The sequence below is a fragment of the Haliaeetus leucocephalus genome, unplaced genomic scaffold (assembly GCF_000737465.1).
Source record: "Haliaeetus leucocephalus isolate CR32 unplaced genomic scaffold, Haliaeetus_leucocephalus-4.0 Scaffold191, whole genome shotgun sequence".
Lineage (NCBI taxonomy): Eukaryota > Metazoa > Chordata > Aves > Accipitriformes > Accipitridae > Haliaeetus > Haliaeetus leucocephalus.
The window spans coordinates 768,471-795,796 of record NW_010972627.1 but is presented as its reverse complement, the minus strand read 5'-3'; the positions used below and the strand labels follow the sequence as shown (position 1 = coordinate 795,796).

The window sequence follows — 27,326 nt, the reverse complement described above, 5'->3', positions numbered from 1 at the left end:
GCTGACCCCCCCCCCCCCCCCCCAAGTTGTTTTTACCCCTTCCTGACCAGCAGGCAGACATACAGAATTTTGAGTATTTGCTTTAACTTACTATTCTCCCCTTTCAGACTAGAACGCCACAGCCAATTAAATTGTAAAAACTACTTAATCTAACAATTTTGTAATATATTAAATCTACCGTTTGTATATGATAAAACAATGATTTTCCCTCTAAATGATTCATGCTAAGACTCTTATGACCTACGACCACTAACTGGAACAAATGTGACGTAAATCTCTATCTGGATAATACTCATACTATAAACCCTTCTTTCCCGTAAGCGTGGATAAGTCCTGCATATGTCTTCTATGTGAAATGTCTCCTCCTGACTGACTAGCATTACGTAAAGTTAACAGTGCAGCATATGCCAGGTTGAAGCAAAACGTGTTCTGGATAAACTTTTTACTGCCACTTGACAATGTTTCTGCCAGGGCTCATTATAAAATAACTAGGGCATTTTATAAGTACAATACACTACTGTAGTCATTTTATAACCCGCAGCTGCGATGTGGTAACAAGAATGCCTAAACCTGTAGTTTCAGGCTTTTATGTGCATCTCGTCTTCAATGTAAATCAAATGCAGAGCATAATATCCCTTCCCCCAAAACAGGTTTTCAGCTACAAGAGTTGCTAATGTCTAGCTTGTCATTGATCTCTGGAGGCAGAAGGAGAAAAATCAGAGCGAAGTAGAATTAAATAGAAATAGGAGGGCCCGTCTGCTGTCACAGACTGGAAAGTAATATAGGAGCTCCAAAGACAACCTTAAGGCCCTTGCTTTTTGGATAAATATCTGAATTAATAAAACAGGTTAAGGGTTTGGATCTTCACCACCAAGAATCACTACCAGTCTGTACTTCATGAACAGAAAGGACCTCATCCTTCAACTGCAGGGCACAGGCACCCAGCTGCATCCAGCGCCGCTGTCCTTGGCAGGACAAGGATGGAGGAGCAGCAGCTTGTTCCCCTCTGACCAGCGGCTCTTGATCTCACTCTGACTCACATCTCTCCTAAACCACGCGCCTTGGTCCCTGAGAAATTTATTAAGGTTTTGGGCAGGTCCTGGGCAGGCCTCCTTCGGCTGTGAAACACTTGTTCCTTCCTTCAGCCTGTCCATGTTCTCAGGCTGGAAGGTCTCTGCAGCCAGGGCTCTGGTAGTGCACAGATGCCACCAGGCAGCAATGGGCCAATTACTTCACATTTCAGCCACTCGGGACACGGGTGCCAAAGGAGGCAGCAGGCAATGCTCTTTTTTTCCTTCTTCATGGCTATCTGACCACCGGTCACACAAACTTTACCCTCCTATCTGCATACGTAAACCCCACCACCTGGAAAGTCGGGAGGACATGAAAAAGGACTATCAAGAAGAATGTAGATCCTGCTCCACATAAACACTCTTAAATAGGGACTTTTCACATGCCGTGGATTTAAAACAGCCAGGCTAGAGGAGCTGTTTCTTCTAATGCCTCCAGGCAAGTATCAGAAAGTGTTGCCCAGAGCCCTCCCTGCTGACATGTATTAAAATAGTTACAGCCTCCAAAGCCAAAAAATATAGCTATGTACTGCTCAGGGTATTTTAATTTACCATTGTGGTCAAAATTAAAAATTAACTGTTTATTCAAGTGGACAAATATACAGTTGAATCCCTGCTTTTTGTCAGAGGCTGATATGAGCAAGAGAAGGAATTCATTAACAAGCTCATAATAATGCAAATTTCTGTCAGCTTAGGATTGGGTTTCCTACAAGAAGACAAATGCTTTTCCATTAGGACTGACTTCCACAGGCCAGATGGGTCTCTAACAGCAGCAAAACACAGGACACTTACAAAGCTTTGAATCAGGAGAACTTGTGTTGCCTTCCTGACTACAACAGAATTTCTCAATGACTTTAGGCAACTCAACCAAAATCTCACTGTGCCTTGATTACTCTCTATTCAGCAAAATGGAATAACCACGTTCCAAAGAATTACAGGTCTTACAATTTTAGCATAATCATTATATTGTTATAATGACCGACATACAAAGTCAGCAAATAAAGGCAAAGGTGGACAGAGACTGTCATACCTAATTCCTATTTCAATCATGCTGAAACTGCTTGCATATTAGATGTAACTACTTTAAAGAGAACATCCCCTGGGATCAATTTGCCTGACAGCTACCACATGCAAGGCACCCATTGACTAGTATTTTGCTGGAAGAGGTACAAGCCCTCATTATCTGAAGGGAAAACTGGGTCTTTACTAAACCCAAATCTAGAGAACAAGATTCAATTACAGGGCAAGCTCATGAAGCAGCATTAAGTTCGCAAGCACAGGGACAGATCTGACTATGTGATCATTGTTGAAGGACACCAAGGTACCAAATTCAGGATGGAGCTATGCAGATGTTGCTCTTTTTCTTGTGGCTGTTCCTTGCTGACCTGCTGTTTACTCCCCATGCGGGAACCTTGTAACCCAGACACACAGACAGTCATGATTCACCATGACTAGAATGAAATCCAAAAGCCCATAGATGTCCCAAAGCTTTTTCAAGTAGCCAAATGCCATGACAGTAATGAGGAACTCCAGAAGAACTTCCCAAACTTAAGTGGGCAAAGAAGTGTCAGGTGAGATTTGACATAGATAATATCATGTATTTAGGAAAAATAACCTAAATGACTCCTAAACAATGCTGAACTCAAAACCTGCAGTTACAACTTGGAAGATCTAAGGGTCGTTGACAGTTCCTCTGAAATCAAGATGTAGCAGCGGCCAAAAAAAAAAAAAAAAAGACCAAACAAATTTTGGACATCACAAAGCAGGGCACGAAGAACAAGGAGGTTGATTGCATACTGAGTACTTCAGAGTCATCAGGAGAGGTTGGGGAGACTCAGTGGGATGTCTACACAGCTACTCTGCATGGACCAACTAAATGCAGTCCCTTTCCAAGCCAGGCATCACAAGGACCACTCTCCCCTTCTTCATCCTTCCAATCCCGTTTCCCTGCTACAACAGCCAACTGCCTTGCCCAGCTTTACCACTGTCATTTTTGAGAAGCAGAAGGGGGAGGTTCTGAACGGCAGATCCACTATCTTTGCCCAACAACACCAAAAACACAGCAATGGACTCCTGCCTACAGCACCTTTCAAACACTTCCTTCAACGAAGGAATCAGAAAAGAACAACCTCATCCAGTTTTGAGATCATGGCAGCTATGCAAACCCAGAGGAATTAACTCAGAAGTGTTTGGGCACCAAACAAAAGTAATAATAATAATAATAATAGGTCAGCTTTGGAAAATGCCTAACCACAACACCAGTTTGCATAATAATTTCTATGGACTCACTTCCCTAGAAGTGTTTCACGCTTGAATCTTACAAGTACTACTTTCAGATTCAAAGCAAACCTCTAATTATTGATCCTTCGTTACACTGGGAAATTACCTCATCGTAGTTTTAGAGGTCTATTTATAAGTCTAATAATCTCATCATTGATTACGGTGACTGTATTCTAATTATAAATCCATTATCTCCTCAACAATGAAATAAAATCAATAATGCACGTAAATGGGAAAAAGGAATTTAAATGCATACATTAATGTCATTTCAAGTAGCGCTATTTTATGCACCATCTCTAACGAAACTGTGTCACATCATTAGCAATAATGTGAAAAATCTTTTTCAATTAACAGAGCTGATTTGATGCTATGTTCAGTAAAGTGGCAATCCATTCCATTAAACACACACATATGAAATGCTTGAAACATCTATGAACTCTATCTATACATCATAAATTGTCTCCCAAGTGCTGAAACAGAAAACTAGATACATTTTCTATTGATGCTTTCTAAACCTCCTTTCAGAAGCTACCACCCAGGGCATTTCAGTGATTCTAGCTGCGAGTAAAAAGAGCATCAATCTTTGCCAGATGCTCAGCTGCTCGTGCCACAAAACAACAGGGGATCCTTTTGGCAGCGCTCGCACTGTGCACAGCTTGACTACCTGGAGGCCCACAACCTCAACATGCCACCATTCCAGTACATAGCCTATGGAGCAAATGTTAAATTCAAACCACTTTTCCAAAAAATGTATGCTGTTCAATCCTATTTTTACAGAAGCAGGACAACTGGGCAATCCAGCCGTGCAAATCAGTTCCTTCCATGGGGTACAGGGAGACCACTGCAAGAGACTTTCTCTCCACCAGCCTGCACATGACTAGGGCCTGAGATCAGCCTGAATTTATCTGGTTTCTCTTCTCCATTAACCTCTGAAACCAAAGGGCATTATTCAGCTGCAGCCCACCCTTAACAAGCGATGTAGCCAGTGCAGAGCAACAGTAGCCTCATAAAGGCACTTCTGCATCAGACATATCCAGTCTTTCTCAGATGTTGGATGACACTTCTGGTCTCCAGCCAAAAAGTATGAGCCTTCCTTTAAGGTGATTTCTAATGTTGAGGTGGCGTGGGATGCATTGATTAACAGTCAGTTCCTGGAGAATTCATAGTGGAGCACATGCCGAGTATAAATGCACCAGCAGTAAGCAAAAGGAGCTGAAGGTAACAAAGTGAAGAGAAAAGGCCATCCCTAAGAAACTAGTTCAAAGGCAAGAGTAGAAAATTTAAATATTTAGGGCAAAAAAAGGAGGGGATTTTTTATCCTAGTGTAGCTTATGGTACACTTACTGGATGACAGAATGACCTGTGAGCCAAAGGTAAATACGGTGGATTATCATTTGCACATAAGCTCTAAAGTCTGCTTGTCTTAAATCTACCTCTGATGAGTACAGGTGAAGTCTGGGCCAACATTCTTTATTATTGCTTGTTGACTTCAATTGTCAACAAAGGCAAGTATGGACTTGTTTCCCTGTGCAAGCTGTAATAACAACTGTTTAGCCTAGAGGGGTGAAGGATCAAAAGAACTGTTTTCAGGTGGTAATCTGAGCCACAAGAGGGTCTGAGTCCTGCGAATAGTTTCCCTATCCCACAACTGTAAAACCAATGCTATGGCAGAAGTGTCAAACACACAGTATAAAGATATACAATCCACACCCTCACCTAAGAAAACACTTATTTCCATCTTGTAGCCAGTACCCTTTCTGTCAACTCTTTAACATTTTTCCTAAGCCACTCTGATACCTGGGAATTAACAGGTAACCTCATTTTCACCTTGGGCATCCTACACTGGAGGCAATCTAGAAAAAGAGAGCACTAAGACCTTAGCAACTACACAAAAGAGAGGGCTACGTTTTTATCTGCGTGTTTAAGGCTGGATTTCCAACCCACGTTTTCTAAGCTGGTCTGCTATCTGGCTGCTGGGGCAGGGTCTCGCTGACTCTGAATACACGGCGCCGGTAGAAGCATCATCCTCCCACATCACACACACCCCCTGCATTTGCTAAGGCAGCAAAGTGCAACGCAAGGCATTACTGCTCAGCCTGAGACTGCAACAGTCTCAGGAAAGGTCTTTTCCATGGGGGCTATAAATTAGGTTAATATGAGAAAGCATTTAGTAACTTGGATCAAAAGGTTTCCTTCTGCTGTTCAGACTTGTTACGGAGAGTGACCAACACTAACTTTGAAGCTTTTTTTTTTTTTGCCACCCCCTTTCCTTTATGTACTTCCTCTACAAAAGCAGTAACACCAGCACCACTAAAGCTAAAGGGAAAACAGAAAAGCCTCTATGCAGCCCTGGCCCCACCACCTGTCTGGGGTTTGCTATTGACTTCTGCAGAATCAAGATGTTATATGTGGAGTCTGAGAAATATCCCAAAGCTCAAAGTCATCCAGATGTCTCACAGACAAGATTTATGGTCAAAGCACTATATTTTAATTGTTTCGTTACAAAATATATTTCACGCATTGTATTAATAAAAGGTCACTGAGAAAGCTATCAAGGAGGATTTTAAAAATTAATTTAAAAATCCATTTGGTATGACATTTATCAAAGTAAAAAAAGTAAATGCTGGAAAGTAAATCTTGTCATTCTCTTTTCCACAGTCAGATTTTTATTGCATCTTCTAAGCAAAATGTAAGTCATCCTTGCTATAAACAAACAAAGAGGATTTAAGGAAAGTCAACAGAGGCTGAACTACCCTCAGATGAATCCATCTGGTTCAGATTATGGTAAGCAGAAGACTTATTCCTAGGAACTACAGGAAAGCTTGAGCTGTGACTAAAATAACTCAGAGATTTTTCACATAAAACAAAGGAACATCACTCCTTTAGAGTCTATGCACCCATTTACATGTGCTGTGGGTGAACCCTCCCTCTGCAGCAGGCCATAAACTTGCACCTACCTTTAAATTTGTGAATACTCTCTGGGACATACATTGGACTTTTGATAAATTTACCATTTTATATACATATGCTCTAAAAGTTTTACTTAAGTCACCTTCCGTTTTCCAGTGCTCCAACTTTTCCTATTTCCTAGTGGTGCATTTTTTAATATATTTTTAAAGCAACTTAGGAACTGGTAAAGATTCAAGGAGCCACAATATTTTGCCTTATAACCAGTACCAACTGTATATATTCAAATTAGAAATACAGTGTGGCAAGGATTTCATTTTGCATAAGATAAAAGAAAAAGCAATTTGCAAAAACAAACTCTATTTCACTGTGATGTCTTTATAGCACATGGCATGGCTACTTTACCACTTTTATGCAGCACATAACACTGCATGCTAATAACACAGTCAATTGAAAGCATACAGTAAGACCTCTTTTTTCCACAATACATGCAGATACTTCTAATAGATATACAAGGTATTTTCAGTAGTTTTAATGTTCTACCTCTCAGCCAGATTTCAACACATCTAGGAAGCCTAAATTCCCCTTGCTGCTTTGCTGCTGTGTTAAACTGAGTGGCACTGCTGAGCACCGCTAACATGATTTTCATTTGAGCAGTAACCTTATATTCACTTGTCACATCTAGAATTAAAAACATCAATATAAAACTATTTATTAATTAAAGTTGTCAGTCGTCCACTACAAATCAGCTGTCTTACCAGAGTTATACCAGCTCCCTCCCCTCCACAGCGCTCGCTGTCTGGTCAGACTACTTATCACTGCTACTGGTGATTATTTTTTGTAATTTTTTTACAACAGGCCACTTGGGTAAAGCAGCTGATTGCATCTTCACCTTTTGCACCTTGGTTGCAATCCTAGTCTTCCCCTCCCTGGGCCTTCCTCCAGATCCTTAATTACTGTTCCTCTTCACGGCTCCTGAAGCCCACGGTTATTATTTTGGTTTGAGCAGCACCCACACTATGCTTCGAAGACACATTCCTGTTCAAAAAATTTATAATCTCTATAATGGATTTTCACACTTGAACTCCAAACATATATTAAAAATTTACGATGACCTGCACTTCTGACCCCCAACATTCAGCCCAGAAGTGTTTTTGCAACCGTAAGTGACATTACAAGGTAATACATGCGAGTTTGGGGAGGGAGATGAGAAGAGCAGAAATCAGGCAATTTTTTTCTTTCCGCAGACAATTCCACTACCACCACTATTAAAACTAACCATAAATAAAAAATGTGGATCCTGGAGAAACGTCTGTAGGTACAAGGTCTCCCAAGGTTTGGCAGCCATACGCCGGGGAGTATTTTCACGCCCACAGGGCACTGGGCACCCAGCACCCCACACCGGCCGCCCATGCGAGGGTTTGCTCCGCGTCACCCGCCTGGGCTCTGCCAGCACCAGCAGAAAGCCACAGGCACCTTCGGCGGACAAGGCGAGCCAAGACAGACATCCAAGATGAGAAGGACAAAGCATTTCTTGGAGGTGCCTGTTGCTCTCCCACAACTACAAAGGAAGCCTCGGTAATTAGCTTAGAATAAACACCTGTCTTTTCGGCAGCTAAAAATAGCTGAGATGAACCCCAGCCTTTATCTGTGTCCATCTTCCCATCTTTAGAAAAATCAATCACGCTCACTTCGTATGCAGCACTGAGTTAGGTCCCCGAGAGGTAAGGCGCTTGGGTGACACTTTCTTACCAGGGAGTTCAGCGCTTGTTTCAAGAAGCCCCCCTTTGGTAAGAAAACAAGGCAAAAGCACAGATTCCCAGTGAAACAGAGGTATTTACAGAGTGGTCAAAATAACTTGTATCACAACTGAGAGTGTAAACCCCGCAGAAAAAGGGCCATCTCTTTCTTCTGCGTTTGTGCAGTATTTTGCTTAAACGGGGGCTGAAGACTCCAAGATGTAATCACGTTACACATAATAAATAGTACATTCAATGGTGTCCTTTCTACTGCAATTCTTCTTGCTCCAGAATTCCTCTAGCCAGACCAGCTTTGCCCCACAGGAAGATGGGAAAGGTTACTAAAGACAGACATCTCTAAAAGGACGTATATCCACAGCTCTCTCCCTGGGTTAATCTTAAACCTAAACCCTGTCTCCAACTTCAGGAAAGAATAGACAAAATCATCTCGCTAACCAGGGTTTAAAAAAAAAAGAAATAAATCAAGTAAACTTTTCTAATAGGAAAAGAAGTTCAGACTTCACAATCAATAGAAGTCAGGGAATCACAGTCTTTGCAAAAGTGTGAGGTGAGGTGAGCATTGGACAAGAATGCCCTGCTGTGGATGCTGTCCTAGGCAAGGACTATACTAGCTGATTCCTGAAATCCCTCCAATCCTATTTCCTTCGACACCTGTGATTCCTCAGGGAAAAAACGTAAGGGAAGCACTTTCTGCCTCACCCACTCAAATAGCTTCATCAGAGACAAGGTTCTTAATAATACAAAAGGCAGTAGAATTCAGACAGACACAGAAAGCACAATCTGGGAAGAGATGCACAACACAGTCTTCAGTAACTACATTTAGGCTTAAATGAATTAAAAAAAATATAAAAAAAAAAGGCAGGGGGAGAGAAAACAACTGAAGCCTAGCTTCTCTCCAAAAACTGCTTCTAAATCTAAACTGTCCTTGCAGATGACTGGATGACATCCAAGCAGCCTCCAACACTCACAGCCTAACAGTGTTTGTCCTTTCATTAAAGGTCGCTGTTTTCCAGGCTACCGAGTTTCTTTGCACATTTCTAGATCACACTTAAGCTCTGTTGCATTATACACATTTTTCCTTCACAGGGGTTAAATGAGGCAACTTAGTTTTATCTTAGAATAATGCAGTGGTTAGGGAAAACCACATCTATCAGTCAGCATGGTTAAGCAGGAAGAAATCTGGAGCTGGCTGTTAGTGAATTATTTAAGACAAGAATAAGGGCAAACAAGGAATGAGCAGAGAAATGGAAATATTTCTGCTTTCAGAGAGCACGGGCTTCTTAACCCAGTAGCTTTCCTTTTTTTTTTCCCTACATTTCTGCGATATACACAGAATTTAAAAGATAATTAAAAGGTAACATCATATGCCTTACATTGGCCAAATTGATCCCTAACGCATGGAGCAGCATTTTAGAGAAAAGCACTCATAGCAGCAGTTCCTCAAACCACGAAGAGCTGAATGGACCAGTTTTTTCCCTTTTCTCAATGTAAAATCATCAGAGAGCTATCTGACATCAGCGGAGATTCACTGGATTTAAATGGGGAGCCCTCCAAGGTGGGCTGTATGTGCATTCACAAATTTCCATATGAGAGAGAAATACGGGAAGGAGGAATCGCGTCTCCAAGCTTTTTCTGGAAGGAAACACAACAGCCACCCTGTAAAAGTAATGTTAGACAGCAGCACTCTTAAATATTTATCTCTGATGATCTTGGAGCTCAGCCAGCTGAAGCTACCAAGCAATATTAGGTAGTGTTTATATACAACAGCACATAAGGCATTATGTTAAATTTAAAGCTGTCTAGCACCAACATACCTGGTCTTGCAAGATCCGCTACAACGGATTTAAGTGAAAACCATAACTTCTTTTTGTACACATTTCACCATTACTCACACTCCCCTGTTCACTACCATGTGTAAACAGTTTAGGAATAATCTTAGTCAAGACCAGTCACTATAACCTTAGCACGGTTCCACAGATTGTCACAAATTTGTAATGAACTTGCTTTTAAAGGTAACACGCACCTCTAAAGGTTCTTCATTTCCCACAAGAGTTCTTAAAATACACACAGAACACAGGAAATCAACATCAATGCTTAAAATTCCAGTGCAATGACATTTACAGGCATGTGGCTCTGAAGCAACCCTCTGAATGCACTCTTTTACAGCAAACTGTTTTGCAGCACATCTAACCTGAAGATTAATGCTCTCCATCACAGTCTATCAACAGCGTCTGCCGAACACAGCCTTAGAAGTTCAGTGCTAGACTTGAGGGTCAAGTTTATCTTTGATATAATCCCATGAAGCTCCCAGAGTTTCGTATGTGACAAACTTGGCTTTTTATGTTTTTCTAAAGGGGTCACCAGGTACGTGACAGCCAAATAACATCACCTGCATACGGGAAGCTAAAATAGGTGCAAAAGCATCTGAGGAAAGGATCTCACCATCTGACACAAGAAAGCAAATTGCTTGTGACATCTGACAGAACATCGTTCAAAGCTCTTTTTCAGCACTTCAGCTCTTGAAACATGGTTTAGAATACCATTAGCCGATCCCCTCTAGGATAAATATGTATATATCTCAAGAAATTCTATCTTTCTCTCTATATATATCCACACACACGCAAACAAAACTCAAGCGTCTGAATTATCGCTACTTACTAGACAAGCCTGAGGCAGGAAGCTGTTCACCCTGGAGATGCTCCACATGCCCTCGAGGTACTGCTGAGCTTGGATGGTGACCGAGCTCAGAGCCCCGCTCAGACCGCTGGGGGCCACCGTGACTTGAACGCTGGAGTTGGGAAAACCGCCCGCGCCTTGAGACCATCCGAGTCCCTTCTTCCTCTCTGCCCCAGAGAAGAGATTCGGTGACTTTCCAGGCTGCCTGCCCACCTGACCGGCGATGAGCGGCAGGTCTCGCTGGGAAGAGACGGTGACCATCCTGGGTACCACGCTGGTCACCGCCCCGGCGCCGGGCGGGAGGTCGGGCATTTCTGGGGAGCTGGTTTGATTGAGGGTGTGCGTCATCTGAATGGCTTCCTGCTTCAGCTGATTCAAGTGAGTGGCGCAAGTTTCGCATCTGCTCTCTCCTTCATTCCTGTTTTTCTGTAAATAGTCAGGCACTTGAAGCTTGTCAAAAATTAAAGCTGATAATCGTGGGTCCTAAAGGAGTGGGGAAAGGCAGAAAAACCATACCGAGTTAAAACAACGCAGAAAGACAAAACGAAAGAAAAAGACAAAAGTTCTCTGTCGTTTGCTCTCCACCCATGGAAGCACTTTAAATCTGTTCTGGGAACTCTCAGCCTTTTTTCCCCTGAATACCCTAAAAGACTCGCAGGTCACAGTGGATTAATAAACCATACGTGAACCCATTTGTATTAGACCCAGCATGAAAATCATCATCCGAATTAAACAGTGGAGCTGTGGTGTACTTGACAACTACTCATTCCTCTAATTAACTCTCCTTTGGACACATCTAACGTGCCTGTGTTTCCCGGGCTCAGGAACAATGTTAGTTGAGATGCTGAACCTACAAATATCACAGTGTGTTTCAAAGGCATTCCGCCACCTTAAACACAGGGAAATTAGACCTTAAAGTATTGCAAAAAATTAGTGCGTGACCTGGTAAACGGTTTGTTGTCCTCACCCTCAGAAATGATTAATCAAGTGGCATAAAAACCAGTTTACATGGTGCTGCCCACAGCTGGCTCCTCTGCTAGTAAGGACTGTTATTTCTGATCTTTGCAACCCAGATGGTCACAATATTCCCTTACGCTACAGTTGCTTTGATGAGAAATAGATTTGAGCCTACAGCCATGTGTGAAGGTGTGACAATGTGCACACTAAGAAGCTGATTTAAAAGCAACACCTATTTTGTTTCCACAGAGCAATTTCTCTCCCCCTCCCCCTTGCTAGTTCATTTTAAGGCTGCCCAGGCATTTTAAAACCCAGCTCTGTGTTTCCAGTTCAGAGATAGAGTTACCTATCTCCTGAAACACACAAATGCCTTCCCATCCCAAGCCTGCTACTGTAAAGATTAGTCAAGAGATTAAATCCAGCCCTGTTGTAAATCTGCTATCGAGGCTAATGCTGTGCAGTAAAACTGACCCAACTTCACACACTCTCATTGAGCTCTCTAAACAATTAAGGTTTTAATGAAATCACAGCACAGCCAAAGGTTTATTTGTATAATTATTTCAAGTGAAAATACTTAATTTGCTTGTTAATAATGAGGGCACGCAAAGCCAGTAAGTCAGCCATCCAACATATGCTGGGGGTATCCCCAGATCAGTACTCATTTTTAAAAATGTATTACTTTATGCCAAGCTGCAATTGCTCTCTAGGAAATGAATGTCCTATTAGAAAACTAACTAATTCTGGTTTTAATTACAACACACATCAATAAAACTCTTTTAAGAAGTCTTGGCACTGGTACTTTGGCTTTGCTCATTCACTTTCAACTGCGCTATTTCCCTTTGCTCTAAATTCAGAAAGTCCTAAAACACTGCCTAACTTCTGCAGCAGCAGCATGGAATTTATCTCAATTTCAGCTGCTGGACTACTCCTGCAATAGTTTTTAATCTATCTCCCAAGACACAGTACGGTGTTGATATGAACCATTGTGAGTATATCTAGCATCACATCGTTCCGCAGCCAAAAGCTATTAACAAAAGCTGCTCTTTCCGCAATAATCTAAATTATTGTTTATTTACTGACTTAAAACAATAAATACTTCTCAGGCTAAGGAAAGCTACTCCTGCTGCTGACTGAACAATAAATTGCATTCACATTAGTGAACCAGTTTACAAAATCAAGTGAAAGACACTGTTTCATTTTTGCCTCTTCTCTTTATCAAGGTTTAGATCCTGGTAAAAATGCCTTTGAAGTTGCACCATTTGCTTACCCTCATGAGCAAGAAAGTTCTTTCCCTCCAAACCTCCCAGAAGACGATAATACTAAATTAACAGATATTACTCAGGAAAGAAAAAGTAATTAATATTTTAGAAACTTTTTTCTAACGCTTTAGCAGAAAGGGCTATTGGTTAGACTTAAAAAACATACTCAGTGCTGCAAGCACTATTAAGCCTTAGGCAAAACAAAGGCCACGCAGTCTATCTCCCAAGAAAAACAAACAGCACCACGCTCTGCAGAAACCTTTCCAAGGGAGAGCCCTCTGAGCAAATTCTTGATGAGGCTGACACACAGCATCTATTCAAACAGCCCCAGAAAACAGCAACTTCCAGCGCCGGGTGCCCCGTCCGCGGCCAGGCACATCCCTGGGCTCGCTCCTTTGATCCAAGTTGGGCACACAAGGAAGCACCTGCAGGTCCCGACTGCGTGAGCCTCATCTGGCAATGTTTAAATTGCTATCAAATGTCAAAAGTTTCAAATAAGCAATTAAAGCGAATTACTAGGTGAAACAGGCTTCTCATTTAAAAGAAACGACTTCTTTTGATGTAAAGAAAATTAATGACCCCAATTCTAGCTCCATAAACACAGTTTACAGCGTAAGGCAGATCAGAGTCAGGCCTGTCTTGCAGTTACAAGGAAATCCAGTGGATGCCATATTAAAGGGGGGAACAAAAAAAAAATTTTTTATTTATTTAGAAAATTACACAGAGCAAACCAAATAAGCGAACAGTATGCCAAATTTAAACCGTCTAATTTATTTATAGTAGAAAAGAAAAAAAAAGCCATCTCATTTCCAGTGCTTGCATTTCACCAGGCATTTACAAGGAGCCTTTTAACCCACTCATCCAGCCTCTGTGATCCCCAGTTTGCATCTGTGGCCATCCTCCTCCAGCACCTCACCGAGGGCCCAGCTGTACGGTTAGATTACTTTTATTTTTCCACTCTGTGCGACAAAAACACCTGGCTAATGGTTGGGCGTGAAGGGCAGAGGAAACACAAGTTACTGTTAAAAACATTAACCATAACTTAAAAGTTAAGCCAGCCCCATTAAAGAGGTTTTACTACCCGGTGACGATGCCTGGTCCTGGGGAGCCCCCGCTTCGGCAGCTCGCGCCCTAACAAGGCTGGGGTGGAAGTTACACTCTCATGTTTTACAGGGGGAAGAAATAAAACTTGAGTGACCAAATGCATTAGACGCACACATAGGAGGGGGGGAAGCAGTTAAACCCATTCTTGTTACTGCTCTGCCTGCAGAGAGGCAAGACAGATAAAGACGGTGTGCAAGGCGCTGGGGGGATTGGCACAAAATTAAATGTGGGACACACAAGCCTCTATTCCAAATAGTGCTCTAAAACCAATTTAGTCTGCTGTGCTACAAAGAAGATGACTCCTTTATTCCTGCACAGCATAAATAAACTATGCTGACTTTGTCACGCCTACTTTCCAAATGCTGTTCTTACCTTCTGAACAAGCAGGATAAGCAAAATACTGCGATGCTGTAACATTCACAGCTTCCCCTCCCACTACAGAAACCAAGACCCTAAATTCAGTCTCAGCTTGTTAACTTCTGCGTACAAATTTTAGATATTCAAACATCACAGACTGTTAGAAAGGTAAAATAAATGGCCCCACAAAGGACAACTGCACTGGGGAGCCCAGCAGCCCCCAGCGAGGTCAAGGCATGAGATAATTACATGTATTTATAGGAGGAAGAATTTTCTGAAACACCGGAATTTACCACTGTTTTTCAGCAAGCAGTTCTTACAGACACAAGCAAGCTTGCAAACTGCTACTGGGAGATTAAACACACATGTGCAAATTGCCCACACGAGGAAGAACACACAGACATGGTCTGAAAGTCCTTCCAAGCTCAACTGGGCAAGATGGTAAACTTGGGAAATCAAGATTGTGCTCCCGCTAGAACACACAGCAAAACACCCATTTAGTTCAACACCAGCTGCATTTAGCCTGGAGTCTGCCTTCAGGCTTTACCTCTGAACCAGGAGCAGGGAAAACGAGCTCAGATTTGAAAACATATCCAGCAACATACAACAGAAAGAAAGAAACAGTCACTTTAATTCACGCTTCCCTCTCTGATGTATACCTCAACTGCTGCTGCCTCCCCATGAAATGCAGCAAGGACCAAGCAGGGCTTCAGCTACGCAGGTAACACCGACGCGCTGCGTGTGGGGCACACAAACAAAACCCACATCTCACAGTTGTAAGATGCTACGTCCCGAGACCGTTGCCCTTGAAACTACAGGCATACTCAAAGCAACCGGGATGTGGCCAAAGGCCAACGGCTCTGAAAAGCCCCTCTACAGCTTAGGCACCAAAATCATAGCCAAGTTTTCAAAAGCGTGCAACGCCAAATGACCTTGCTGGAGCTAACTCTTTTGAATACCTGAAGCAGTTTGTCAGTGGTATTGCACTTAAAAAATTAGATTCTTTTGAAATTTTAGCTCAATCTGTAATTTCCCAGGTATTTAAAGTTTGCAGTTAGATCGTTTGTTCAGTTAACAAGGAGTAATAGAGAGTTTTTCCATTGCAAAAGAGAAACAAAGATACAAGCTTTAAATCTTACCTGCAGCTACTGACTTGTAACTCCCAAACTAAGCAAGAGGCGAGGACGCAGAAAAGCATCTGGATTCTCACTTAAGAAGTCCCTGAAGTAATACCCACCCATCTGTAACCTAATCCTTTCAGCAAGGAACTATCCACAGAGTGCGAACAAATGATGACGAACAAATGATGAAAAGTCAAATTGCCAGCAACCGTCCTCAGTATTTACCTGCATTTCTGCCTGGCACTACTTTCTGCAATGCAAGTGTACCTGGAGCAGTATTCTGAATTAAATTAAATTCTTGATATAAAGATAATTAAAAAGAAAGAAGAAGAATCACTGAATGTCACACTGAAATATATACTTAAATACAGATCTAGGTAAACAACCTTTTTAAAGGATGCTTTGGGAGAAAGGAATATACTTTCCCAGTGCAAAAGAATCAATGTTAATGATTTTGTGTCTTAATTGTCTTTCCAGATTTCTGCCGTGCTGCTTACAAATTAGTTTTTATCTTACATGACATTGTGAAATATCCACTAATATCTTCCATATTGACAAGTACTTTGAAGGCTGATGGTTGCTTTCAACTATATAGCAGTCATTGTCAAAAAAAAGAAGAAAAAGAACACACTATACTCAGCAAAACCAGAGACTGCTCAATGTAATCAAGGAAAAAAAAAAAAAACAACAGTGCTAATGGTAATTTTTTTTTTTTTTAAAGAAAAGTTTCCAAGTAGCTATCTCAAGGGAGTGAAAATATGAGCTCTAAGTCTTCAAGTAACTGATGTTGTGAATTCATTCATTTACTGACCTAATCTTATCAGAATATAAACAATCAAGGAAAAACAAACACACAAAGCTTTCACAAAAAACAGAATTCACCAGAAGCCCCATCTCCTGAGGGTTAAGGGTATCTAGAACTTGCAGTGTAACCATGCTGTCCTTGAAACAGCCCTCTGAATAAGCAGGAGAGCAATCCACATTTCCAAAGTGAGCAAAATGCACATGCATTAAAAAACAAATAGATGCATTTTTAAGACTAAATTCCAGCTGGACTCTCTACCTGAATGTCTCACTATATTTAGGTGGCAGATTGATTTAAGCCAATGGACTGTGGTCCTCCTCCCATGCTGTCCCCTAGCAGGATTTCTTCAAATCTCCAATCCCATTATTCTGTTTCTAACCACAGCCTCAGGTACTGCACACAGACATATCCCACTGACTCTACCCCGCTGAGACTCAACCCCGTTTCTTTTCATCTTCGGCATCCCAAAGAGTTTGGGGGGGAAAAAAAACCCAAACAAAATAACCAAGCACATTCTCTTACTTATAAGTATATTGCGTCTCTTCTAAACAGCACCCATCTTTCTAACAAAAGTCAAGCAATACGATAAATCTGCTAAAAACCGCATGACCCCACACTAAAAATGACTGCAGCGTGTTTAGTTATTCTGCAGCCTCACTGAACTCTATTTATTTCTATTTCCTGCCCACTTTAATGTACTTCAGTGGCCCGCAGTAAAGTTAAAGCAATAGGTGTCTGTCATAAAGATGAATAGTGCTATTGGAATGCATAATACAGTGGAAAGAGGAAATGAGAGCAATCTGGTTTATTTACATCTCAGGCTCCCATCAGCACCTCAACCCACCTCCCAATGGTTTCAGCCGCCTTTCCTGTTATCTTGCTGTATAGTCCCCTGCAATGATTTGGCTTTTAACATCGCAGAACCAGAGGGTATGAGCTGATCACCCACATTTGCGTTCATGAGTTGGCAGAGTATTGGAGCAAACAGCCATGCAGTGTGTTCAGTGCAAAGAAAACAAAATAAAGGTAGTGGTTACGATTTAAAATAATTAAAGACACAAACAAAACAAAAGACCCCGAAGAGATCTGCTATCAGAGTTAAATTTAGATCAACACACAGGAACCTGACTACTTCTGAAAAGCAGTAATTACTGTATCACAAAATATTACTTTTAATCTCCTTTCTTTACGATCTAATTAAACAGATATTTTACTTGCCTTTGGAAAATGCTTTTCTTAATTTCATTCAATTTTAACATTTGGTGTATTCTATAAACTACACATCCAAACTGGTATGTAATTTTGTGCTTATTTTTAATAGTGTATGACTTCATTAAAAATAATGACTTTTAATTTGCATGTTTATTGTTGGTTTTAAGTAATCCTTTAATTTTCCCTCTTGGGTCTGTGGCTTACTGAAACTTCACAATGCAAATTCAGTACTGATTTTGTTCATACAAAACCACCATCTTCCAACACCCATTGTGTCTTTTTTTCTTTCTCTCTTTTTTTTTTTTTTAAACCTTCATCAAAGTATTATCATTTTGAACAGCAGCAAGTGTTTGGGGAAATAGTTGCGTACCCATCATCACACAATACTTCGGTGGCTGAAAAGCCTTTGTTTGACTATTACTTTCAGAAATAGCCACTTAGACAAAGTTGCCTTACAGAAATTCAGACAAAAACTTTTGATAGAAATTAGATACTTTTAAATAAAAGATAAATAGCTTTCCATCCTTAATTATTTCTTCCTTGAAACCAGAGAGTAAATTTTGGTTAGCCTATGAGCATGGTAAATCAGATTACAGAAACTCTGCCTATTACACTGTATGAAAATTCACAACTTCTCTTTCCTCTTAAAAGCAAACTGAGTGCTTATGAAAAGTGTTAGAACAAATACTTGGGAAACCGATGCTCTCTGATACCTTCATCATATTGAATGCTACCTACTCCACATACAGTTTGAGTTCAATCAGGCTGCTCAGAATTTCAGCATAGGGATGAAAATCAGAGCACAGCACCACTACACAGAAAACACGCTGCCTTGTCAAAATGCCTTGGAAACATCAACTCTTAACATCATTTTATTGGAAACAAAAGGCTGTTTCCACTATTACCATTATTTTGGCAATGGCCCGTGTTTTCAGAATGACAAACTGCAATGGGAAGCCTTGTGAGAGGGACTCCTTCACTGACGAACTCTGGCCAGGGACCAGCAACCCAGCCCAGACAGCCCAATGGACTAGGAGAGGAGTCATGCCCCAGATGAGATCTTCAGCATGTTTAAACAATTATAACTGTGTTTGTCCCAGTCGAACCGTGCCCATTTTTATCAGGCAGACCTTTAATGAGGGAGTTCAAGAACTTCTGGACACCAGCTGCAGTGAAAGCAACTCTGGCTTAGAAAAACTGGATAGGAGAAAAGGTGCTTGGAGCACTCAGGACATCTGTATACAAACCCTGCAACTGTTTCAGTCCAACCATCTGAATCCAATTAAAAGAATGCTCAGTGGCAGAAGTTAGGGAGTAGACACATTTTCCACATGAACGTAATTAGCATAATGTAGATTTAAAACCAGCTATGAAAACCAGTGCTTGGCTTTGGATCACACCCTCTTAGTGTCTCTTTCACTTGCTCATTTTATCAATTATTTGTTTGGTAAATGAATACTTGAGGACTGTACAGAAACGATTTAGCTTTCACAACCGAAGGGCTGCCCATTGTGCACTCCTCTTGCAAGCTACAAATTGCTGCATATAGTGCACAGTTAGCACACCAGGCAGTCTGTCTCCAGAAACAAAGTGGATTACGCTTATTCTTCATCTTAATTAAAGTGCCACTGCCTCAGTTTAACTGCTTCACCGAAAACTGACTTGTTGGCTGAAAAATTTGGGGTTTACATTTGAATTTAAGCAGTACTGTAGTGGGTTAGAGTTTTTCCTTTTTGTCCTTGCTTGGACTTAATCAAGAAAAAAAAGAAAAAAGAAAACCTCTAAGCAGGGATGGATAGAAAAGGAATGATGAAGTGTATTTCTAACTCCTCAACCACAAGCAGGCCACACACTGCCTGAAGAGTCTGATCCAATTCCTTTGCTTACTTGGTGGCACAAGTGTGAGACACCACCTCCCTCTCCAATCTGTTCATCCCACAGCAGCTCTTTAAAAAGGATTCGTGGGTGGCTTTTTTAAATACTGCTCTTCAGCAGAGCAACTTCAGCAAGAAAATTCACAAATTTGCTATCAGCTACCTGTTGGAAAGTGGGGTCCTGGCACCTCCAGTATCTCTGGACTTGGATGGAAATAAGGTCCATGGCTGCCCCTTGGTTTCAGTTAAGATGCTGGGGGATAGAAGTAATTGAACTCATTCTGCTGGCCCCATCTTGCATTAGAAAGAAAAGACAAATATGCAGATCCTGAGGGACGTCTGCAGGTGAGGGACACTGCCCAAAGAATCAAATGATCCTCCTATAGAATCTCATTAGGGTGAAGGACGATCTCAGCCATATAAACAGCAGATGGAGACAGACCATTTGAGAAGTGTCTATAGGACAAAAAGCAGTTTAGAAAACAAGAATGTTGTCGGAAGTTCAAAGGAGTGTGGTTTATTTGGTTTAGAAGAATGAAAACTGAGCAGAATCCTCCAGTACACAAAAAGTAGTTACAAAGAGACTGGTGACCAATTACTTTCCATACCTACCTGGGAAAGGAAAATAAGAAATCATGCTACTTTTCAGCAAAGACGTCTTGAGAAAAACTGTCAAAGGTGAGTGAATAGTGGCAAGTGCTACAAAATGACATTGAGAAATCTTGTTCCTTCATGACTGAAGGTTCTGAAGAGCAGGTGAGAAACATTCATGGGAGGTAATGAAGAGATTGGGGATCCCATTTCAGTGGAGGAAGCTGGACTACTTTTTAAAGATCTGAAGATACTTTTCTAGACGTACATTCTTATGATCCTAGTTTTGGAAAGATGAGTAATGCATCTGTAGACAGACTTGGTGCTTGGGTTCAAGTGCCACAGACAGACAAGGAATATAGACTTCAAAATACTATTCTCCTTAGATGGCTATTCAGTAACCTATGCTACCTTGCAAACAGCAAGTTTTCCAACGTGCATCATTCCTGTATTAATTCCATTCCTCTTGTCCTAGTTGTGACACTCTGTATCACCTTGAATAATTCTTCTTTTGCTGAATACTCACAGCCCATCACCACGATACCCAAAACATTCTTTGTCATTAACTATACTACATATATATTTTCTACTTTCAATCTACCCTTACAGATAAAAAGTACAGAATTGTTACATTTCATTCCCTACAGGTTCAGGGGATAATTTTAGGAATCCAAATGAGATGCCTAAATTAGATGGTGTAAGTCCAACCACTCCTAGCTGTCCATAACGTTCTGGAAATAAATATAATAACCAAGATTGATTAAAGCCTCAGAAATGAGAATTGGAAAGAAAAGAACAAAAGAACAAAAACCCACCAGACCGTACTAGTTGCATTACAGTAACTAGACTATCTCCCTGCAAAGGTTGAAAAAAAAAAAAACCTCATTGCAAAGCCCACTAAAAGGAGCTGTGAAGGAATGCAAACATGTCATTCCAGATTACAAATGGAAGACAACTCAGGGTTGCTGATGGTACACCAGAAATGTCTGTAACAGGATGGCATGAGAAAGATGAATCCATAGCTATCGGCAGACTTACCTGTCCAGATTTTTCTAGAGGCTCTGCCATCAACGCATTTCACAGCATCTTCAAAAAAATTTTCTCAGTAAACCTGTTGCTCGTCTGAGCCTGAGACATTTCTATCAGGTTTTCAGGAGTAACAAATAATCACCAAAAAAAAGGTATGGTTTCCCCCAGATACTCACACAAATGACAGATGGACAGAGATATCCAAAACCTAAACATATACACTGAAAAAAGAATGATAAGGACTAGTTACTTAAAGAGCTCTTGAAAAGTTAAAATAGCCCAGTGTGTTCTATGGCTATAATTTACTTAGACTTGTATTTCAACAATTTCTTTAGATGATAAGTTCAGCATCTAGCACCACATCATGGACCATGAACTAGTAGCAGTGTCATAGTAAGACACTATGCAGAAACATAGCAAGAACAAGATTATTATTAGTAGTAAGATATTCTTGTTGCTGTTTCTGTTGATCCTGTTGGTCTTCAACAGCCATTACCTGAACAGTATTAGATAGTCCTTATCTACAAAACAACTTATTTCTAATAGTCATACGTCAGATCAATCGATTGCTTTGCATGCGAGTACTTTGTCTTCCCATAAAAATACCACTTTCTGCAAGTTGGCTGCTATCCTTTGATCATACAGTCTTGTAACAAGCCTTTTAATGGCTATACTGCATTGTGAACAATAAAACATGTGTCCACCCTTGGACCCTAAAAATACCAGACTGGGCACCAAAAGGCGTTGTCTATTTTCTACGCAACCAAAATAACAAGTAAGAATTGTCTTTGTCAGCCCAGAAAATCACACTCGTGTGAGCAGGACAACAACAGTCCTATCATTAATAGCCACCTGTAATCCTTACGGTGAGAAGCCCTGCAGTGGTCCTGTGAAACTTGCAAGCTGTGCAACCTCTCCCCATCCAAAGGGCTGGTGTAATCAAAGAGAAGCAACTCCCTTTGCCTGAGGTGTCTCTTCTACGAACATAAATCAATGTGGCTATGCCCACAGGCAGACAAAAAACGACTCCACCCATGCTGAGAGCATATTGAAAGCCATGTTAATAGGGTTTATAAACTCTGCTACAACATGGGATACAAACATATTAAACACTTGGGCAAAGTGAGCTTGTATCTGCCTATAACACACATATATGTAGACATGCCCACAGATGGCTGGTGAAAATACATCTGTAAAAGCTTTCAGGCTCTTCACAAGAAAAAAAAAAAAAAAAAAGCCTTATCTCCTGAGACACAGAAGCAATCAAATACCTGGCAACAACTTTCAAAACTCTTCAAGCCAGATCCTATTAAAGCCAGCAACTAAGAGATGAAAGGCTCTAGCTCGTCCTACCAGTCACGCTTATAGGGCTCTTAAACATTTAAGGTATATCTATTACGGTTGCTCCTATATTCTACATTCCACAAATGTAGACAATGCCTAACATCATAGGTTACATTTACGTTTCCATTCAACTGAAGGTACTACATAAAAGGATGTTATTTTAATTTGTGGTCTGGGACCTTGGAAAAGAAGCTGCCTCATCACCTGCTGGAAAAGGCCAAGTACAGAGAAGGAAAGAGTTCTTTTCAGAAGAGAAACTACAGCCCCAGAGTAAGACCTGGGCCCTAAAGAAATCCATGGCAACACTGATACTGAATGCAAAGTCAGTATTTCCCCCTCTCAGTTGAAGCGTCCCCATGCCTAACTTCGAATCAGCAATGAACTGTTTCACCAACCTGCCTCTCCATTTCATAAAATGCCCATGAAATGCACATTTGTCATTGTTGGGTGATGAGTGAAATTACATCTTAGTGTGCAAATTTTCCCCTTCATTTTAAAACAAGTTTCGTGGCAGTAGATAATGTGTCAAATTTCCAGTAAATCATTAAAAATAAAACATATGCCACCCAAGTTGCCTCAGTATTATTAGAAATGTAAATACACATTTAAAACCAGAAAACTGTGCGCAATCATGCCTTGCTAACATCCTTATAAAATGGGACAGCTTGTCAAACAGCTCCCATTGTGGACAGTGCCGAAGCAGTTCTACAGATCATTAGAGTTAAAGGCCAGTGAAGATAACCATCTTGTCCAGCCTCCTGCACATCACAGGTCTGCTAAATTCAACCAGAAGTAGTAATGACCCCGATAGGCTTATTTAATGAAAATAGATTTTCTTTTTTTTATTTGAGCCTGCATGTCTTCCAAAGCCACAGTACTTCTGAAAGAATCATGTTTTTAAAGTACAAGGTATATGAATAAAAAACATACAATCAAACAGACAGGGACAGCACTTGAGGTGATGTAAATGCAGAGCTGAGACACACTACTCTTTGTTCCTCTGCCGGTTTATATCAGCTGGGCCAGAAACTCCACTCCCAATGGTCAACTTAAGAAATCCAAGTGGTTGGTTCCAGGACTCTTAGCACCATCCCGGACACCGACTGCGTACTGGCAGTATGCGATTTACGCTTGCAGCTCTAGTCTCAGAGAAACCCATTATGCAGGATATGCTCAAAGATGTGTGTTTTACTTCACAAGACTGATGCTGTGATTCACAGGGAAAACCTGCACAGAAGGCACAGAACGGAATGTTATTGCTCCAGCTCCAATCAGCAAATAGTCACTGAAATAAATTAACATCAGCATCTCACGGAAGTCCCTGCATGAGGAAGTTAGGCAAGATTTATTCAAGACCACAATCTCAGGAGCAATTTACCAGAATCAAAGGTAAGCCAAAAAATAAATAAATGAAAATGGGACCAGCTAGAATAACAAAGCAGCACAGCCAAGGCAGCAGCCACACGACAGCCAGAGGCACCTCCAGAGCGATCAGAACAACTGTCCGCAGATCTTGCCAATGAGCCAGATGCTGCTGCTGGAAGAAGGCTTGTGTTGATACAAACTCGGAGATGTGAGCTGCTTAACACCAAGAGCAATCAATCTTCACGATTCCCATGTGGCTGCCAAGCTTCACTATTATACCACAAAGAGATGAAAACAAACTTCATAAAACACATGGAGATTCTACATGACATCAAACTTCCCCCACCCTCCCCTTACTACTCAGAAACAAACCAGTGATTTGGGTGTAGCTATAAATGACCTGATGCTTTTCCTGAGTTAACAACAGAACCAGGAAAGATTATCGTTGGCTAAACAGCTCACTGTGCACACACTGCCAGAAAACCAATGAACTTATCATACTGTATAGGAAATTCCTATCTTCCACACCAATTAGTGACCCAACAGTGATTGATTTTGTAATCCCAAACTTGACTTACAAAGTGACTTCCTCTGGGCACAACTTTCCATTACCCAGCAAGCGGAAAATTGCATACAGCCAGTGCGCTATGAAAACCAAGGAAAAATAAGTACTATTTAAACCCCAATTCCACTGTGCCTCCACATTCTTGCTTTCCTAAGGGAGATGCACTTTTGACAGTGACTTCCTTTCCCTGCCCCAACATCCTATCTCCACCATACACCAGCTGGGCACTCAATCAAAACAGAAACAACAACAGGAACTAGCAGCTATTCATTACAATAGGATCAAAACATTTCTAGGCACTAGTGCTTCGCCAAGTCACTGTCCTTGAAGACCCTGCCGCAATCCACTTCTTCCCTCCCTTCGCAGACACCATTACTGAAAGTGGCTCCACTTCAGCCTGAAGCACCACGTATTAAAAATCACATCTTTTTAATCAGAAGCCACGCAGTGGCAGGTGGTCACATCTCAGAACCACAGGAGGCAATGAAACTGGGCGGCAGAAAGGTGAGAAAATTAACTGGCCAACACCACAGGCCGATGTTTATCCTTTATTTTAATCAAGCTAACATTAGCTCCAGTCTATAAAACCAGAATTGCACAGCACACTAACTACTAGCGTAATCACAGAAACAGCACTGCAATACGATTACTGGACGCTAATTATATCTTACAAAGAGTTAAAGACAATCAAGTACATGTAATAAAGATTTATATGCAGTTTTCCACTGACCTGGAAACGGCTTCATACATAAATAAGTTAACATTACTGCCAGGAACAAAGCAAACGGTTACATCTACATGACAAAATACATGAAACACAAGAGCCAGATGCTGGGGCCTTTCATCAAGGAAGCAATTATTAAATTCTTTGGAAAATATTTTCTCTCTCATTGTTTCATCAATACATAGCATTGCTCATAAAAGACCCAGTCCCGGCTCCATGGCCTGGTCTGGGTACAAATCTGCAGTACTGCACAGGGGCATGAACCAAGGGTCTCCTTTCCTGCTGTGCAGTTGCTTCTGGGCAGTGAGCACGGGGCAACTGGAGACATCCTTGGACCGTATCCACATCTCCCCATTCACGCACAACAGCACAGACCCCAAAGCGGCTGCCAAGAGAGACTGTTCTTCCCCTCGCACCTCTCCAGGAAGGCCAGTTCTCCATGGGTAAACATAACAGGGAATGCCAGGGAGCTGCCTACGCTCTCCATCAGAGCTGCTGACCTCCAGCTCCCAGACACAAGGTGTCCCTTGGCCACCAACCTAACAGCTCCCTGCTCCAAGCACCATCAAGAACTGCTGGTCTTTGGTAGAGTCATTTTGGCCATACCCTCCTCACCCATTGTCCCTCCTGCCAGATAACAAGAGCCATCATCTCTCAACAGGTGGACACCCAACAGCCATGATCAGCAGCCACCCAAAGATCATAGAATGGTTTGGGTTGGAAGGGGCCTCAAAGATCATCTAGTTCCAACCCCCCTGCCATGGGCAGGGACACCTTCCACTAGACCAGGTTGCTCAAAGCCCCATCCAACCTGGCCTTGGACACTTCCAGGGATGGGGCATCCACAACCTCTCTGGGCAACCTGTTCCAGTGACTCACCACACTTAAAGAATTTCTTCTTCATACCCAGCCTTAATCTACCCTCTTCTAGTTTAAAACCGTTACCCCTTGTCCTTTCACTACAGGCCTTGTTAAAAAGTCTCTCTTCATCTTCCTCATAAAAGCCCTTCAAGTACTGGAAGGCCGCAGTAAGGTCTCCTCAGAGCCTTCTCTTCTCCAGGCCAAACAACCCCAACTCTCTCCTTTCTTCACTGGAGAGGGGCTCCAGCCCTCTGATCATCTTTCATGGGCCATGCTCGGCCTTACCCCAGAGTGCTTACAGAGGCAATAAGGGCAAATATTTACACGCTGGTCACATCCATAGGTCCAGCTGGGTCTAGGCTCCCCTGTGTCAAACTCGCAACTCTAAAGCATTTAATGATTTTACCAAAAATCACAAATTACACAGTTCCCTACACAACAAGCAATTCAGCAGTTTTGCTAACTACTCTATGGGTATTGTAACTGGAAAAGCACATCCCTCTGCAAGGTTACTCTGAGGCTGTCACTAGATAAAATAGCCAGACTCAGCCTGAAAATACCATACGTAAGGTATGCTCTTGAACAAGACACAACAGATAGAAGCACCTAATAAACAGATGCATTAACTAGGAAACATCCCTGCAGAAATTAAAACTTTGCAAAGTACTACAATGTACACCTGGTTATTGCTCTGACATCTGCTTAGGCTTTCTATGTGTTTGTAAGTTGGACCAAAGAGAAAGATAATTGAGTTTATGGACACATCATGACAAAAATGACAACAAGGTACTGTTAACTGTTCATGAAAAATGGCAGAAAAACTCAAATAAAGCATGTGTACTGTTTGAAATGCTTAAAAGTTACCGCATTTTATAACAAACCATATACAACCAAATGGTGTTTATCCTACTGCTAAAGAATAATTTTATTCTGAACTAAGGATCCCATCACAAAATGAGAGGAAATTCACAGTCTGAACAACTGCAGTTGTGCTGAGCACATTTTTAGGCATATGGCAATTTTATAATGGTCATTGGGGATGAAGAGCTAAAATTCTGTTGCAGACTGTGAATTTAAGACATTTCACATAAAATTGCCTATCTCAGGAAACAAATAAATTGTTAAGTGTGCAACCTCATAATGTTACAGCCAATATTCAGCATATGTAAATCTGACTACCTCAAAATATGAATGCTATTTTCACTACAAGGACCCAATTACTTTATAAAGGGTCCAAATAAGTAAAAAAAAAAAAAAAAATTGTGTGAAGGTATCATTACAAGAAAACAAATACAATGAGATCTGCCTTAACTTTATACAGTCTCAGTTACCACAACATTATGCAGCCAGAACACGTGATCCAGCGTTCCCAAGTAAATGCCCTGATTACTATTGTAAGTCTGTCATTTAAATAGTTCCTTCCTGTTTAAAACGTAGAAAGCCAAATGTGTTTTCCCACCACTAA

General features: G+C 41.3%; 1 protein-coding gene across 1 annotated transcript in view; it reads right to left on the bottom strand.

Annotated features, from left to right (window-relative positions):
* KIF26A (kinesin family member 26A) overlaps nucleotides 1-27,326 on the bottom strand; it is a 101,389-nt gene that overhangs the window by 54,594 nt on the left and 19,469 nt on the right. Inside the window, exon 2 of the mRNA XM_010565451.1 lies at nucleotides 10,669-11,176. Within this exon, the coding sequence (XP_010563753.1) occupies nucleotides 10,669-11,176 (508 nt within the window). The remainder of the gene's footprint in view (nucleotides 1-10,668; nucleotides 11,177-27,326) is intronic.